The sequence below is a fragment of the Cavia porcellus genome, unplaced genomic scaffold (genome assembly GCF_034190915.1).
Source record: "Cavia porcellus strain 051 isolate PalLab524CR breed Dunkin Hartley unplaced genomic scaffold, mCavPor4.1 scaffold_12, whole genome shotgun sequence".
Taxonomy (NCBI): domain Eukaryota; kingdom Metazoa; phylum Chordata; class Mammalia; order Rodentia; family Caviidae; genus Cavia; species Cavia porcellus.
In genome coordinates this window covers 15,313,305-15,332,329 of record NW_026947495.1, presented here as the reverse complement: position 1 = coordinate 15,332,329, position 19,025 = coordinate 15,313,305, and the positions used below count along the sequence as shown (strand labels likewise).

General features: G+C 39.4%; 1 protein-coding gene across 50 annotated transcripts in view; it reads right to left on the bottom strand.

The window, feature by feature from the left end:
* Window positions 1-19,025, bottom strand: part of Clasp1 (cytoplasmic linker associated protein 1) — a 233,682-nt gene that overhangs the window by 117,773 nt on the left and 96,884 nt on the right. For all 50 annotated transcript variants that reach the window (XM_063258869.1, XM_063258879.1, XM_063258886.1 and 47 more), the window contains exons 6-8: window positions 18,594-18,669; window positions 12,354-12,451; window positions 3,710-3,777 (exon numbers count right to left, since the gene is read on the bottom strand). In XM_063258869.1, the coding sequence (XP_063114939.1) occupies window positions 3,710-3,777; window positions 12,354-12,451; window positions 18,594-18,669 (242 nt within the window). The remainder of the gene's footprint in view (window positions 1-3,709; window positions 3,778-12,353; window positions 12,452-18,593; window positions 18,670-19,025) is intronic.

Sequence of the window (19,025 nt, the reverse complement as noted above, 5' to 3'; positions counted from 1 at the left end):
TCTGCCAGTCTTATGCCTTATAACACATTATTTGTACATCTGTGACTACAGAAACACTTTCCTAAAATACTAAGCTACAATCCCAAACCCTGCAAGATTCAGAGTCTAAAACACTTGGGGATGGGTGGGAGCCCATTATTGGCACTCAGTTCTCTGATTCATCATTGCTTTTAAAGGCAATGTATGGATAATAACGGCTTAGCTTCTTAATAAAGATTTGCATTTAAAAGAATGTTTTGCCCTTACTATATACTTGGCAATAATTCAGACGTTACCTAACACAATATAGCACTGATCTGTTTGTTTTTAGACTTGCATGGGTATTTCTCATTTCTAAGAAAATAGAAATGCCTGTAACATTTTTCAAGTTACAATTTTTGGGGGAGCAAAAACTATTTTGCATTTGTCAGTAAATGACACCCTAACCATTTTATGATTATCTGTTATTCATCTTCTAGATTTATCTGCCAATATTCTTTTTGTTTAGCTACAGATTATAGTTTACACAGATTTTAATCAACATGGTGCTTTCTGTCTTTCCTCATAAACAGGTTAGCTTTGCTTATAAAGCTCAAATCCATATGTATTTTCAAACCAAATTAATGTTCATGGCCTCACTTCAATCAAATCCAATCAGAGATCGTTAAGTGGCTACAGATACAGGGCACTGACTAGTCCATAATTACTGGCTCATTCATTCTGAACATCCAATTCTCCCATGAGCATAAGCACATCTGCATGATTTAAAAACCTACATAGAACACAATTTGCTTTTTGAAACTCATGAAGGGAAAAACTGTAATTTTTGCTTCAAGGGGTTTGCTAATCATATGGGAATAGAAAAAAGAAAAAAATTTTACACAGCACCATCTTTTTAACTCCCATATTCTTGCCATTCAAAGCTGAAAGGACCTTTGTAACCTAGCAACAAGGACTCATACAAAGACGAAGTATATTCTATTACAGACAGGAAGCCCACTTTATGCTGACACTTAACTGATTCTCACTGCTGCTTTTAGGCTACAATTCTATCGCATTTTTTAAAAAATTAAGTCCATAGGTTTCATACAAGTATGATCAACTAAACTTCACAGACCAACATTTTTTTTTATCAGTACCGGGGATCAAACTCACGACCTCCTGCTTGCAAGGCAGGTGCTTATGCCGCTGAGCTAAATCCCCAGCTCCACAGACCAATATAATTTTGAACATTTCAAGAAATATAGTCCAAGATGAAACCTATTTATTCATTTCAGTACTATCCTTTTATTAATAGTTCTTCCAACTTAGCACCAATTTATAGTTTTCCTTCTCAAAGGAGCATTATTGTCCAATAACAAATCAAATAAAATAGCTAAGTGAGAGTTTCTAAAAATTTTAAGTTTCTGTATATCAAAAGATACTACAAACAAAATGAGAAAGCAATCCACAGAATGGGAAAATACCTATTTCTAAGAGCCTTATATTCTGAAGATACAAAGAATTAGAAAGGAAGAATGTAATAAAACGAACTAGGAATGGGATACGATGAATTATACCCTGGAATTGGGTAATTGTACAGTACGTTATACTTCAATAAAGCAAGTTTTTCATAAGAACATTATTGTGAATTTTTAAAAATTTGTATTTATTTTAATGCATATCCCACAATAACCTGAAACTCCAAAAAAATACTAAAGTATAAATTTATTCTTAAAAGGCTATCATCAAGAAATCAAAAAATAATGCTGCTGAGGTGTGGGGGAAAAGGAATCCTTCACACAATGTTGCTGAATGTACCCAGTGCCACGTTGCATGGCATTCACGATGTCCACACCTCACTTGTCATGTCCAGAGAAGCCCACACTCTCCTGCGTAATGCTGCAACACAGGTACAGTCTTCTCCAGTGATAGCACAGTAGTGAAATTTCATCTCATACTAACTACAGGACATAAGGCACAACTCCTTTTTCTGCTACAACTTCCACTTTGATGTCTAGCATGTTCTCAGTATCAATGATTTGTAAAACAAGAAACCATGCAGACTACACAAGCGCACAAAAGAAAAGCATGTGTCTGGTAGCTAATGGGGAAACCTTGCCCCGGGATACATCAACCCCATTTAATCACCAGCATACTTACTCAGACACCACAGTTCTGGCCCCAATACCACTGCTCATACAATCTTAAGAAGTCTATATAAAGCACATACAAATACATGAAGTGGCCAAGCATGGTGGCCCATGCCTGTAATCATAGTCTCAGGAGGCTGAGGCACGAGGATTGTCCCAAATTCAAGGCCAGACTGGATAACACAGTGAGGTCAATTTTTCTGTTTGCATAGTTTGATTTTATAGCCTATGAAAAACTATGGGGATTAATTAAAGCAATTTTAGAGCACTATAAACATTTTATAAGAAACATTATCCAAAGAAAAATTTCTTTGGAATAACGATATCAACACAGCAGAGATGGGTAACAGCCCTGGGTTCTGTTGCCTGTTTTGTCTTTATACTGACTTACTCTAAAAGGATCACTCTGTTTGCTATTAGACCACTCAAAAAAAATTTTTTTAACCATCTCAAGATTTTCAAAATCTGTGATGCTATAACCTATCACTCTAACCATTTAAAAGCTACAATGTCAATTTTTAAAAGTTGTAAGCAACTGACTTTCTGGTGACTTTTTCATTCTCAACAGTAATTTACTTTTGTCATTTCCTTTCCTTCTATAATCACAAGAATTAGTCACTAATCTTCAAATATCTTAAAGCAGAAACTAGAAATAGACCACAATTCACTTAACAATCATTTTACTTAATTCAACAATAGTAACTGTATACCTTCCATATGAAGGAGTTCTGAAAGACAGCTCATGCTAAGTAGAAATAAAATAAGGAGAAACAAAGGGGATTAACACATATAAATACTATGTAGAGAACCAGCAAGCAGGACGAGGGCAGAGTACTGCTTGCAGCACTGAGTCTACTATTCCGGGCACCTCTGTAGCATAGCTCTGCTGTAGTCTAGGGATGCAGGAAGGGAGAGGCCAATAATGACAGTGTCACTAGGTGGCAAATGTTTCAGGAAGAAGGAATCGTAAGCACACAGTCCTGAAACAAGGAATACTCAGAATGTTCAAAAGTAGCAAGTGTAAGCCAACGTGGTAGGACTTTCAGGAAAAACAGGAACTTTCAGAAAGAACAGGAAGACTGACATCAGAGACCCCCTGAATTGCAGTCTGGGTGTGCATGTGAACAGGTGATAATGGCACCTGACTTACTCTAAAAGGATCACTCTGTTTGCTATTAGAAAAACAGATTTTAGGGATGGGAAAGAGAAGCAAAGAAACTGATTAGGGGGCTGCCAAGAGTCCTGTAAAATACCAGTAAGATAGTATCAGGGACAGTGAGAAGGATGTGTTTTAATGGGAAAGTCAACAGGGTTAAGTCACATTCTATAAAGGTTACAGAACAAAGGCAGTGATCACTCCATAGTTTCTGGTCTGTGAAAGCAGGAGAATGAAGTTGAAATCTTTAGACTTGGAAACCTTTACTAAAATATCTAGTTCAGCTGCTTAGAAATAGCATACAACAAAACAGAAGGGCTGGGGATATAGCTCAGCAGCACAGCTTCTGCCTGGCAAGCACAAGGGCCTGAGTTCAATTCCCAATTACCCCCCTACCAAAAAAACCCACCAAAACCGAAATACAACTGCTTTTTCTACTCACCATTTGTAGATTGTACCATATTTCCAGATTTTTGAACCTCATCAAATTTTGTAAAAATGACACTCAACCTGTGGAAAAAATAATATATAAATCACCAGTCATCATTATTCCTAGTCAATCAAATGTAGAGTTTTTAAAAAGTTATCAATGATACAAACTCATTTGAAATTAGTAACTCCACCAGCAACACTGACAGTGCTCAACAAGAGCTGAGCACTTCCTATGGGGCCGGCACTTACCAGAGGCCTCACTCTCAAGGGTCACACGTAGGGCTCACAACAGTCTGATGAAAGCTTATCAATCCCTCCTTATACAGTTAAGGAAATCACCACCCATCCCTTCCTAAGGAACTAGGTTATTGGGGTGGGGATTCCAGACTTGTCAAAAGGAATCCAGAGCCCTGTTCTCAAATATTAGATGTGCCTGCTCTATATAAAATGTAAACATGATTTTTAAGGTGTATATTTCTCTTCTTTCTAATCACAGACTGTCACTTTGAATAAAGCTTTTAAAAACAGCATTTAATACCACATCACAAAGGCAGTCGTGACTTCAGCTTAATTCAAAATGCTATAATTTACTGCTATAATTCTCCAGAAATAAATGCTGTGATTGCATAATCTTCAGTTTAAAATATCTGCATGATATTTATAATGGATCATTTCACCTAGACATGTAAATTGAGCAAAACTCCTTAAACAGTCAAAATATTTCATCCTGGTGACACCAAAAATTAGAGGTAAGAGGAATACAGTATTACCTCACAGAAAGAGTTAAGAGCCTTTCCCAGACAAAACACAAATATGCTGGAGAATCTGTGAAGGTTGAGATTCCAAAGCAACATATTCTGCATTCAAACCAATGCCACCCATTCTGCAACCAAACTACTTCACACTTTTTTTAACACACTCTTCTGCCCTATGAGCTCTACTCCTTTCACATTTGCTTCTTCTTCTCAACCAGAATGGAACCTCCTTAGGAGTTGGGCTGAGAGCTGTACCAAGCGCATGCCACGCAGAGAATCCCTCAGGAGAGTTACATCATGGTGTCAGGAACCTAAACCTACCTTGGACTTCACTCCAGGACACTTTAACTACTTCACCGCTGCTCTTAGTTCGTTAATTCACTCATTTATTCAACACTAATGGAGCGTCCATTATGAGCCCCACTCTAAGCTAGCTACTCACTGAATGGGTAAGGTTGCTTCCTACCCTCTAGAACTTAAATTCTAAATAACAGGGAAACCAAAATACAAGCAAAACAAAGGGGTAAACCTGCCTGCTAAACTCACTGCCTCTCCCATTCCTGTCAATGAGAGGTACTGATAATCTTTTCAAGCTGTTTTCCCATCTAAGCCCAGATACAGCCTTAGAATTCCTCTCAAAATTGTTCCAGACAACCACTATTAAGTAAATCCAAGTGAACACTGAAATAAAACTGCAACTGCCAACTCGGGACCAGATATCAGTAAGACTTACACATTCAAAGCAAGTAATTACTGACTTTGGAAGATCTAGAAAGATGCCTTAGAATCAATTTCTTAAGATGTTTCTATCACTTTCCCTTTTAAAGTAACAAAGATTCCCCCTGTCACTTGGCAAGCCCATCAATAATACCACTACAGGTTACCTCAAAATATCAGCACCTTGGTTTTACAAGATTTACACCCACAAAGCTCAGTTAAGTGGGAAGTTTGGCTTTTTTCTGCTAGTTCTGAGCAGAGCAATTGAAAATGCTTATCTTGGAATTCATGAATATACACAAATCTATGAAGGTGAGTTTTATAGATTTAAAGACAATGAATACTTACCGATTACCTTACCAATTTTTTTTTCTTTTAAATAATTGGATCTCACTTTAAAGTATCTTGGGGCTGGAAATATAGCTCAGCAGCAGAATGCATGTTTAGCTCTGCTTTCAATCTCCAGCCCTTGGGAGTAAATAAATTTCTTTACTAGTTTGAAAAATAACCTACTATTTTCCCTAATTTTTCTGATTTTGAATTTTTATAGTAAACTCTTCAACACATTATGAAATTCATTTTACCAAAAGGCACATCTTATTAATTCGCTCCTAGAAAATTTTATAAGATAAAGAATAAATTTTAAATAATTCCCTGGAAGCAAGCACTGGTCAACAAGTTTCACACACTCAGAAATTCTAGTCAACTTTTTAGCCCACATCCTTAAATATGAGGGCTATAATGTGGGCAGAGCCTAACATGAACAAGATCAAAACAACCAAATATATTCATAAAACAGACTGTGAAGAGAAAAAAAGTTTAAAAATTATATCATTAACTTTTGAGAAGATAAAGAAAACGCTGCAATGGTAAAGCAACAGAGAAAGAAGCCCTAAAAAATGACAGAATGAGGGCATCTGAAAATCTGCTGCTTCAAAAAATTAAAGATAGCACTGGCAAAGCCTTTGAAAATCAGCCTTTTAAAAGTTCAAGAAGTTGAACAAAGGCTTGGAACACCCAAGTAACATTTCTTAAAAAAAAAGGGTGGAATCTTAATAACAAATTTTTATTGCTTAGGTGTGTCATAGTCCTGTCTCCAGTTGGTCAGCTAAGAACCCACAGCCTTAGCAGTTTGGGTAGTTTCAAAGCCAGGACCCTGTAGCCACTGGAAGGAGCTGAGCAAATCTGGATCTCTCTCAAGGTGCTCCCATCCCAGACAACTATCATATGACTCAGCTACTGTGTCCCTGGTACTCTAGCTTGTCATCTCTTAGCCTGAGTCAGAGCTTTTCCTGAGTTATGGCTAATGTCTAGACGTTCCTCCAAAGCCTCACGGAGCAATGGGTGGGGAGTTTCAAAGCAGTATGAACGATTAAGGGTGGAAACTAGGAATAAGAGGGTGAAGAACGGATAAAACACCATCCGGGTGGGTGGCACCAATCAATAGCTTACAGACTGGAAGAAATACAAAGGGAGAGAAAGAAGGCAGGCCTGCTGATACTGCTCACTGCTTTGAATGCTGGCTGCCTTCCCACCTGCCACTCCATGGACTAGTTCTCCTCTGTGATGTCCCTCCACCATGCTGCCCTGCTTTGGAACCAGCCAATTATGGACTCAAACCTCTACATACTGTGAGCTGAAATCAACCTTTCCTCCTTTAACTTTGGGTGTCAAGTACAAAACAAGTAACTAAGACAACCTTTTTATCCCAGGACATGATTGATATGAATCAGCAACAATTAATTCAACCTGGGAACTGCCTACGATTAGAAGACACCAAGGCAAAGAAGCTGCTCAAAAAGTGAAAAAAAACAAGTTATAGAATGAGATATTCACAAGAAACTCTGAAAGCAACGACCACAAATTCCTAACCACAAATTCCTAAGAACCTAGAAGGTTGTGCTTATGTGCACATGAAAGAGACTCATGAGGGTACAAATATCTGACATCCTGCTGACCTTCAGACTACACAAATAGGAAGTGAAAGGGAAGGCAGAGGTGTAACCTGGCTGCCACACAAAAGTATAGTCCAACACACACTGTATCTAATTTTGAACATACAATTGTTCATTGTATTCTCTTATAACTCTTTTTTTTTCTTTTTAAAAGTTTTTACTGAGTTTTCTAGCTACAAAACAATGTGAAAATTAAAGCCAAAAAATGAAAACATTCTACATTCACAGATTGGCAGACTAAAGGTTAAGATATCAATATTCCTCAAAATCACCTGCTGATTCAAAGTAATTCCCTTTTTTTGTTTTTGGTACCAGGTATTGAACTCCCAATCTCATGCTTGCCAGGGAGGCACTCATGCTCCTGAGCTATATTCTCAGCTCTCAAAGTAATTCCTATTAAAACCCAGGCCACCTGGTCATTAAAAAATAACAAAGAAGAAGACGAAGGCAAAGGAGAAGGAGAAGGAGAAGAAGGAGGAGGAGGAGGAGGAGGAGGAGGAGGAGGAGGAGGAGGAGGAAGAAAAGGAAGAAGAGGAGGAGAAAGAAGAGGAGGAAGAGAAAGAAATTACAACCTTTCAAAGCAAATCAAAGTTATCTGTATAGGAAGAAGAATCAGAATGGCTCTGCACTTCTCAATAGAAATAGTGAAAGGGATAAGCATTAATGCTCTGAATGAAAGTAGTTTCAAAACTAGATTTTCATACGCTGAAAATCTAGGAAGTAAAAAGGTATTCTCAGATAAAAAGTAATTTTCCTTTTCCACACTTTTTCTCAGAAAGCTACTGAAGGATATACAGAACTAAATGAGAGAGTAAACTGAGAAAGACCTGGTCTCCAAGAATGTGCCTAGAGGAGGTGAAGCCAATGCACATGCATCTGTCCAGAAAAGTGAACTGAGGGTAACCCAAGATGGTGATGAGAGACCAAATTAATGACTGTGTACGAGGGACTGAAAGCAGCTGCTCCCGACTGAAACAGGCGGAGGACGACTTGCAAGTATTAGTAAAGAACTAGAATAGCATATATAATGACAGAACAAATTCTGTTCCAACTAAAATGAAAACACACGTACATTTGGTAAATGATATGAAAAGTGTACATGAAGAATATTCACCAGCGGAAAGATGGCTGAAATCCATGTTCCACAGTGAAAAATAAGATTTTAATAGTGGGGTGGAAGGTACAGGATCGTGGTAGAATACTTGCTTAGCGTATGTGAAGCCCTAGGTGTGATCCTCAGCATTGCATGCATGTGTATGCACACACATAATCTCAATGATAAAAAAAAATTCAGTAACAATATATACATATTATTAGGAAACAGCAGTAAATAAAGAATCAATGAAAATAGTTGACAATGTTTGCTTCTGAAACAAAAATGGCAGCGGCAGTAAGGCACTGCATTTTTAAAAGTGCACTTAGAAATCTGTTTGTTTCTATATAAATGATTATAAAAATATTTTTAATAAAAAGGGATGACACAGCAATTTCTCATTTGCTTTTGCCATGAGACCTAATGCTAAAGTTTTGCTAATTAAAAAAGAAGCTTCAATTTTCCAAAGCAATCATTATAGAATAATATCTAGAGTGAATGTAAGCTTTAAGTCGGCTAAGACAGCATCAGAGCAAGTACTCCGAGATCTGCTCAAAAACAGAATCACAAAGCAAGCTTACCAAATAGTCATAATGAACCAGATAACATGTATTTGTTCAGTCTACAAGTAAATTTTCCTCAGGCTTAAAATCATCGGTGCTTTAGGAGTCTGGCTACCAAATGATAGTACCCAAAGAAGTTTAACATCAGTAATTTGATTTTTCTCCAAAACTTTGGAAACTAAAACGTACCACACTGACTGAAATTATTTTCCAAGGAGGGTCTTTGGGGTGACAGTAAATGTCAAAGCATACTGAAAGCACATGTCTACAAAAGTAAGTCACATGGAGCTATACATGATTTATATTGTATTAAGTTGTGAGGTATCCCTCACAAAACACCATACAACTATATGATATATTTAGCTAAAAGTTAATTATATACTTAGTTTCTGAACATATTTTTTGTAGTTCACAAGCATGAACTATGAAAAATAATACATGTAAAATGGTAAAATATTCTACTGATTCAGGATCACTGCTTAATGAGATCCCACATGGGTGGAGAGATAGTGTAATATGAAGATTTTGTTGGCTATTTCTACCTTACACAGATCAGTAAGATTTTATCTAACAAATGACAAAGATTTAATTTAATCCATGGCCAAAACTCTATTTCCAGTTCCTCCAAAGTGAAGCTATTTAATATGTTTCTATTCCACACTATGCAACAAACTGATAACGAAACGAAAAGTGCTGCTTGAATGAGATTACTCTTTTTAAAGTCATCTAGCTCCTATTATAACATTCTTTTTACCATATTTCTTAGTAGTATATTCTGAAATATAGTGATCATTCCATTAACCAATTCTTAGGAGTCCAAGACTTTTATTCTAGGACTCAATTCTACTCTAAAACATTTTACTAGTATTACAGAATTTTGCTACACTGAAAAATCCATATGCTCACAAAATAACAATAACAACAACCCATAATGAGGCACAAGAAGTCAGCTACTTGAGGTCTTATACCAGAAACTGAATTCCCAGGCCAGGGTATGATCCCCCACTCTACTTGCATACACCCAACAAAATAAAGGTACCAATCAGATCCTTGATCTCCAAAGCGTCAGATCTTAGATTATGATCTTGTAATATATACAAAGAAAAATGAAGTTTCACTAAATATGGTTTGTAAAGAACAGTTTTCCAGATATTTGTGTCTGCCAGAGCTTTACAACAATGATTATGAAGGATGCGGCCATTTCCTTATGACCGCGTTCTCCATTTCCGTTCACAACTCTTAGGAAAGATTTTAGACAACGTGAATGAGAGAAACCTCCATCCCTATTCAGAAGTCCAACCTATTCTGCAAACTCCTTTTCAATATTTAAGAGTGGTGGAAGGAAACTGAGTTGAGCTTCGAGTCTAACTCTGGCATGTCACTTCCAGGTCCTATCTGAATACCTAGCGTTAGCATTCCCAGGACCACCTCAGATTTAATGCTTCACCAGGACAACACATAGAACTCAGCAACATACCCAGAGCTGTGATTTATTATAGCAAAAACACAAGAGAACACGTAGCAGATGGGAAAGCAGGCTGGGAAGAAGTCACAAGAGACCAAGCAATCCTCAGAACCTCTCTTTGAAGAGTCACACCAAACATGCTTAAATTGTCCAACACAGAACTGTGATGACACGAGTGACACATAGTCTACTAGGAATTTTGCTCAGAGATGTGTCCAGAGTGTTTATAGTAGGCTGGTCACAAAGATACTTCCTGCTCCCAAGGAAAGCAGGCACACAGCTCAAACAACACTGTTGTCCATTCAGGACACCGCAAGCCTCTCTCAGCCCACTCTCTGGGAACAGAGGGAGACTTCCCCAAACCCAACTTTCCAGCTGCCGCCTAGGGCCAGTCTTGTAACCAGGCTCTTCTAAGGTCAGTGATCTCAGGCCTTCTATACTCAATTCCCCAGGTTCTGCGTTCTCTGGATCATTTCTCCTGATGTCTAATTTGCTACCATCACCCACCAACAATGCACAGGAAGCCACTGTGTAAGGCAGAAACTATACAAGGTGATGTTTCATGCCATGGGGTTACCATGAACTATACAACAGGTGTAAGGTCTTCCCTGCAGCAGGAAAGGGGCAATGCTGACATCTTTCAACAGTCCTCTCTGCTTATCTGTGATCTCTGGTTTTCCCAAAGAGACTGTCAGTATTGGCATTAAGTTCTTCTAACTCCTAAGTGCTCTCACCATATATTTGGCAACCAGAAGGCTGAGCTTCAAAATCCACAGATACACACAGGCTGAGTATCCTTTATATGATATGCTTGGGAAAAGAGGTGTTTCAGATATTATAGGCTTTCTGGGGTTCTTAGGTTTTTTAGGGGAGCAGCGGGGTAGATCACATAGACTTTCCCAGTTCAATACAAACTCTCTCAAGTTTTGGATTTCAGAGTACTTCAGATTTCAGATTTTCAGATTAGGGATGCTCCCACCTATAATTCCAGCTTCACAGATTATCTCTGATTAAACAGATGAAAAGCAATTTTTTCCCATATAATTATCTTGTACACAGCATGGGAGCCACAGTAAAAATAACAATGGAATTGGGTCTGACTCCACCACGGAAAGGCACAGCCTGCTTTCACCACAACAGCCTGATGGACACCGAGACAGATGACTCCCATGTACTATTTCAGTGCTCCATCCCAACGCTCTGTCAACTTTTGTGAACCAGGGCCAGGAAAATTACAAGGCAAGTCTGAAGGACAGGTTTCAGTCTTGGCTCTGACTCTCACTAGCTGTGAAATCTTCCAAAAGTCAACTCTTGTCTCTGGGAACCTGCTGTCCTCAGAAAAAGACAGGCCAGAGGAGCTGCTCTGTGAGTACACTGCTATGCTGACTGGTCTGCAATCTCATAGCACTTTCCATTAAATCAACAGCGGATGGCAAAGGTTTAGAATTCAATAGGTATTAGCTCAGCGGCACAAGCACCTGCCTGGCAAGAGCAAGGTCGTGAGTTCAATCCTCAGTATGGAAAAATAATATGAGTTAAAGTTAAAATGTTAACTCAAAGTTAAAATGACAAATGTCCACTTGTTACTTTTAAAATTCTGCTATAATAAAGAATCGCTGTGGACCCAAGTTATCTTGGGTCTGGTAAAATGCGGGTGCCCTACTTGTGTTGTCTTCTACAGACTGCAAGTGACATGAAAACACTTCAAAGATACTTTCCAGAACTATTATTTATGTACTTCTAGCCAGATGAATTCCGGAAAGACTCTGCTCATTCAAACAAATACATTGTAAGCACCTACCATAGTAAGCACCATGTGCAGAGTAAAGAAACAGGAAGAATGCTGAATATTTCAACACCAATCACTTTTAAAGGTGCTCCCCAAGTCAACAGGAGGCCTGGGACTGAGCCAGATGTCTGCACAAGAATCTTATTTTTGAGGGGAAAGGAACAACAGACATATGATCTGGACAAGATCTCTAAACACCAACCCTCAGGCCAAGGAATCTTTGAATAAAATTACATCAGAAATAGTAGAAAAGACCAAGGTAGTATCTGAAAAAGAAAAAGGGAAAAAGTAGAAAAAAGGAAAATGTCTGCACTCACCGGGACTGTGGCAATCCTTTTTTACTGAGATCTGTCCTCACGGGTTCGCCTACATGTCTGTAAATTTCCACTAAGCTGTTTATTGCTGCATCTCGCACCTAGATGTAAGAGAAGAGATCTTATAGCTGCTCTGTATCATTCCCTAGCACTTCCTGCATGCCACCCCAATATACCAGTGCTACTAGGAATGTAATCCCTTTATGCATATTGGACTAGACAGTCCTCTTTGACTGTCTCCCTCCACTGATGCAAACCCCAAAGGCAGAAAAAAAAATGGAGTTTCCCACCTATGTACATGTTAAAGTCCGTACTATTTAGCATATTCCATTCTTTAGGACATATGTCAGGAAATTAGAATTTTAAGACTATTTTTCCAAGCAGAAAACAACACTACAAATATACGAATTATACCAAGAGTAAAACATCATGTAAAATACTTTGCATTTAAGTCTATTAAACAAAATATTTAATGAGCTGCAAAAATGAATAGTATGAACAACAGAGACCCTACTCAAGGAGCTCACAGTCCTCAAAAGGGCAAGGAAAAGTCCGTAAGATCTGCATTTAATATAGGGTAAGACACAGTAAATGTTATTCAACAGGACAAAGAGAAGAACAAGACAGGAGGAACAAGCCCATGGGCAGATGTCAGGAAATGCTTCAGCGATGGGAGCAGGGTACCTCCAGGTCCACATGGAATAAGACAGGTGCAGGCTCCAAACAAGGAACAGGCCGGGCAAAGGCACAGAAGCAGAGGAGCCAGCACATGCTTCAGGAAGGATAAGCACACCCATCCAGACAGACACAAACAAACATAAGCTGAGAAAGCAGCACAAAACAGGGCATAAGGAACAGGATATTTCTTCCCCAACTCCTCTCATAGTTTGGAGACGTTTCAGTAGGGGCCATATATCAAACAATGTCATTATATCAGTGTTAAATTTCTTGGTTGTAAAATGACATGGTTATATTTTTCAAAATCTTATTAGATGAAACATTAAAGTTTCTAGAAGTAAAAATACTATGTATGTCACTTTCAAATGGTTCAAAAAAAGTGTACATTGCATGTGTGTATGTGTGTACACACAGATAAATATGACAAAATGTTAAGTGTAAATGTAAGTGTACTACTACTTAATTTTTCTGTAAGGTTAAAGTTGTGCAAATAAAAATGGGGAGAAAAATAGTTTAATACAGAGTGAAGTAAAGATCACGTGGTATTGGCGAGGAGTTGTATGTACTTAATTTAGTAAGCAAAGATGAGAGGCAGCAACATGATTTAAATTTGGTCTTGAGCAATGAAACCAATGTAATGGGTAGTGAAGGAAAGAAGGGAAAAGTAGGCATACATATAATTTACAGTTTGGATATACTGTCAGTTACCCTTTACCAGTGTCCAAATACATAAAACTTTATTCATTTTCTCCCTTCTGTTGAAAAAGGTAAATTCTAGACCATATTATTTTGTACTCCAAAATGTTATCCTCTGAAATAATCTGTGTCCACAAAAAATTTATATGCTCGGGGCTGGGGATTTAGCTCAATGGCATAAGCACCTGCCTTGCAAGCAGGCAGTTGTGAGTTCGATCCCTGGTACCGATAAAAAGGAAAAAGACCAAAAAAAAAAAAAAAATTTATATGCTGAAGCTCTAACCTCTAATGTTCCTGCATGGGGCAACAAAGCCTCTAAAGACAAAATTAAGGTTGAATGAGGTCACAAAGGTACAGCCTTGAAATGAGTGGGTCAGCATGATCTTACAAGAGAAACAGAGCTATGCACACACAAATAAGAGGTCATTCTGCCCACAGAGAAGGCAGCTGTATGTCTGTAAGCCAGGAAGAGGCCTCACCAGAATCCCACCATATTGTTACCCTGACCTCAGACTTCCAGCCCCCAGAATTGTGAGAAAATAAATTTTTGCTACTTTAGCTACACAATGTACAGTATTTTGTTATGACAGCCAGAGCTGTCTAGTACATTATCAGTTATTTTAGAAAAATAATTTTTTCTAAAGTGGCATTGTCCCCCCAAAAAAGCACATACAACAAAAGTAGTCAAACCACTGTATCATAAAGACGAGTAATAACTGCATCATCTATGCTTGCTTTCTAGTAATCTGCTCATCACACTGGGTGGTCCCCTTGAAGAGCAATTAGGATCTAGCCAGTTAATCAGAAGGTCTGAGCCATCAACGGTTAACAGCAGGACTACAATTCTGATACCAATCTGCACAACTTAGTGACTTAGCAAAACGCTTGCTTAGAATAAAAAATAAAAATGACAAGAGAATGTAGCTCAGTGTAAAGGACCTAGATTCAATCCTTAGTACCCACCCCAAAGGGAGAGATTTAGCGGAAGAATTGTCATTTCAGAACCAAAGAAGTAGACATATGCATCAACTTGGCCCACTATGGAGCTGTGTGACCCCGCAAACAATGCTTTAACTCTTCATTTCAATTTCCTCCCCCTAGTCTGAGGGGAGCGATGAGGACTGAAAGAAGGGTTCAGCAAGTATTTGAGTGCTTACCAGAAGATGAATCGCAAGGCCCACACAGGCCAAGTGGCATACGCTGCATGATGGCTCAGGCTCTATGAGGGGTGACTCAGGCACAGGGGTGGGGGGTGTTTGCCAGCCCAGTAAAAAGGGAAAGTGAAAGTCTGGGCACACTAGGCTACCACCACTCGGGCACAGAGAGATGTAGGCACAGCACTGCCACATTGTCTATGTTTTCAAGAAAATCAGAAACAACCATTTCCCAAATTTAAACTCACGTAAACTCCAAAGAGAAAACTATTTTTTTCAGAGTGCCAGGCCTGGAATCTTTGGGCCATGACTCATATCTACTTACATAATACTAAAATCTCCCTATAGAGTACCAGCCTCATTTCACAGATGAGGGAGACAAGTAAAAACACAAACAAGAGCTTCCTCAAAATTGAAGGCATACAGACTTCAAACACATGCTAGATGCTATTCAGGAAGTGGTGACTAGAATTGCTAGCCTAACGCAACATTCGTAACGTGTTCCTGTAGGCTTGAACTACTGTGTTACAAGCTCCCCAATGGGACAATCATGCATGTATAGCCCTGTCATAAACAGGTTAAACATAATGTTAAAAAAAAAAATTATCTCCATCATTTAAGAATAAGGGCCAGACACGGTGGCCCACGCCTATAATCCCAGCACTCAGAAATCTGAGGCAGGAGGATTGCTCTGAGTTCAAGACCAACTCAGGCTATAAAACAAGTTCAAAGCCAGCCTGAGCTGTAAAGTGAGACCCTATCTCAAAGACTTAAAAAAAAAGAGAGAAATTAGGTAATCTTTATCATGGTTATTTAGAGTAGTAAAATGCAATTCCATTTGAAGGCATCATTTTGGTTTCCAAATTGTATCACTGGTGTTGATAATCAGGCAGTCTAGTAGCACTTGACTCTTAATAATGACATGGATTCTTGGTAAGGGATGTGTGTGTACAATTTAATCAGGATCCTCAACATTTGGTAATAAGAAAAGTAAGGTTATGCCAATACCACAAATATATTTCAAATACTAATATTATCCCATAATTAATTGTCTTCATATACTAAAATATATACACTTCTAAGAGCTTCTCAGGAATCCACTGGCATGTGGCAGGTATGCGATTTCTTCAAGTGAAAAGGAACATCTTAGGACAACGACTGCTAAGTGACATGCAAGAGACTTCTAAGGGTCTAATGTGCCCTGCCAGCAACTAAAAAAGCATCTCTCTCCCAACCCGCCAAAGCACTGGCACGAAGAATGGGAAACAATGCACCTATGAGTGCCCTCACTAACAGGGAAACTGAGGATCGAGATGCAAATGTCTACCAAGGTCAGCTGGCTGTCACATGCAACCCTAAACATGTGTCTTTAAACAAGCTTCCTGCACTGCACAAGACAGCTCCAGGTTTTACTCATAATCTCACGTTGGCAGCTTTAAAGCACTATTTTGAACTGTCTAACTTTTAATATTAACATTTTCACAATGTGGGATTACACTGTTCCTGTGAAATTTAATCTATGCTACTTCTAAAATAAGAAAAACCTTGCTAAAATCTTTAGTGGCTTTAGCCAGGCATGGTGGCTCACACTTGTAATCCTAGCACTGGGTGGCTGAGGCAGGAGGATCATTGCAAATTTAAGACCAGCCTGGGCTACGAAGTGAGCTCAAAGCCAGCCTGAACTGCATAGTGAGACCCTGTCTCAAAAAGAAAAAAAAATCTGTATTGACTTTATTAGCTAATCTGCTAATCCCTTTTCTAGACCTAGAGGAGGAAAATTGAATCAGGTGTCTGTCCAACACAAACACAGTCCCTCCCATGCCATCTACAGAATCTTCAGGGAACTTCTCTGTGCTGGTAGTAGGGACAGGGGCTGCTAATTGAGGCATTCACAGAACAAAACAGATCAGAAGAAAAACCTGTGAAAAATTACACATAGTTTCTTGAATGCCTATCTGAATGACTTCAATGATGAGAATGTCATAGTTCCAAATTTTAAATGTTCTCAACATTCTGCCTCCAAGGTCCCTCAAAATCTACATGGAATCTATGGTCTTTTATCCAGGGAAACCTTTTTTTCACCCATTTTGTTTTTGAGACAGGGTCTCACTATATAGCCTAGGCTGGTCTCAAATTCCCAGTGATGTTCTGCAGGTAGGGAAATATGTAAATTCTTGGATAAGTCATTTGCTACAGGTTCTTCTGGAGGATGGTGTCCTATCTCGTTTATAGACACAATTTGAGGCTCAAAACCAAAAATCAAGCTATGAACCTCTCCCACCCTCATTCCCAAAGCCCAAGCATCAGGCCTACAGGAGAGCTCACAGTGAGTGTGCAGAAGAAAGGCACAAAAGGGAAGAGTGAGGAGACTGGGAAGCACACCAAGGTGTGGTACAAACAGATGCCAGGCAGGCGCTACAGTGGGGTCTCTCCCGCCCCAGCCAGAGCAGTCCTCAGTGGTATCCACTGGCTCTGCATTGCCTTGGGCCTCACAACTCAAGCACACCTTGCCCACAGGCTTAAAGGCCCACAGGCTTGAGGGCCATGTGCTAATGTTCACCTCACTGGCCAATGGAGGCATACGAATTAAGGACAAACAATCACAACTAGACAAGATGCCTTTCTGCACAATTCATGGGCAATATATGGTAGCAGTGAAGTTCTTTAAGTGAGACCTCTGTAAAGGATTTTTTTCTACAGAAAGCAAGACTAAAGTCAGCAGCAGTGGAAAGAGAGGTTTTAGGATGTTGAGGTCATTTTTAAACGAATGCTGAATACATCTAAAAACTGTACTTCAATGCCTTCCCTCTTTCATGAAGGCTGCATAAAAGGAACAACAAGGGAGACATATGCAGCACAGGAAATGCCATGAGAAGGGGAGATGTCGTCAGTCACTGGACCCAAGATAAGGAGGACACAGACCGGGAGGGACCCAGCGCCTGTGAGTTAACTGGAAGGAGAGCTCATGGGACTCCTGCAGAGGGTAATGTGCAGTCCACATATAAGCTGAGATACCCGTTTACTGTGTACATATCTTTGGTAAATTATGTTTTCTGCACCTTTAATGAAAGAAATGTCTTCCTACCCATTTATATGAACTCAAAAAGAGAAAAAAGATACAGAGAGCAAAAGAAAAAGAAATGACTCTGTGTAGGAAGCAGAATTGAAGTGGGTGAGAGACAAGCTTCCCGAAGTGTTCAATCACCACAGACAGGGTGTCATCAGACAGTGATACCTTCTGACCACAGAGCAGACGTCCAGACCTTATTCCACATGTTTACACTAAGGAGAGGGTATCTGGGTTTTGCTTTTCATTTTAAAACTTGTATAAAGCACAGCTTCCTAAGTGTACAGTTACGGAACTTTCCACAGCAACATACCCCAGGATAGCTACCACCCAAAATAAAATATACAAAGTCCCCGAAGGTGTCTTTCTAATTACCCGCACCACTTCCACTGCTTTTGGCTACAGAAATAGTGACTATGGTGGCTTTATCTTGGATGCTGGCCTGATGCCATCAATATACAAGAGTGATTTTCAACCCTATCTAAAGAAGAAGACAGAGTGGTCAACTTGCTAATAGTAGCTGGTATCTTAAACAATAACCAGAACTCTGTAGAGATGAATAAAGTCCCAGTTACCCACTAGACATACACAGAACACTTTAATGCATCTGAACCATTGGTTTTTTCCCTAGGAGTTTGTTGCACTCACCTGACTGTTTGGATCTCCAAGTAAATTACATATATGTGGCACGAGCTTGTTTAGTGTTAGTGTATGTGCTCCAGAGCTGAAAACAGAATGAGCGCATTGTTAGTGAGAAGAAGAGAGACATTCTCCTCCTGCAGCTGCCCTGTCCCCTGCCTCCCCAGGGCCTATCACCCCTTCACACCAAGGTTCTCTCCATCCCACCCAATGCTGGCTCCAAAGTAAAAGCACCCTGACAGCACCCCTGCACCTTCAGTGGCCCTGCCCCTTCACAGCTAAGCTGGTAGCCCAGCCTCCCCATCACCTTCCTGCTTGCCTCACAATAGAATATGCCAGCTCTATGTCACTGCTTTGTCAGGTCACATCTCCTGTGCTACCAACCCTAGAAGAGCCAACCAAACTGTAAGTCATTGGATAGGCCTCAGTGGAACTCTCGGT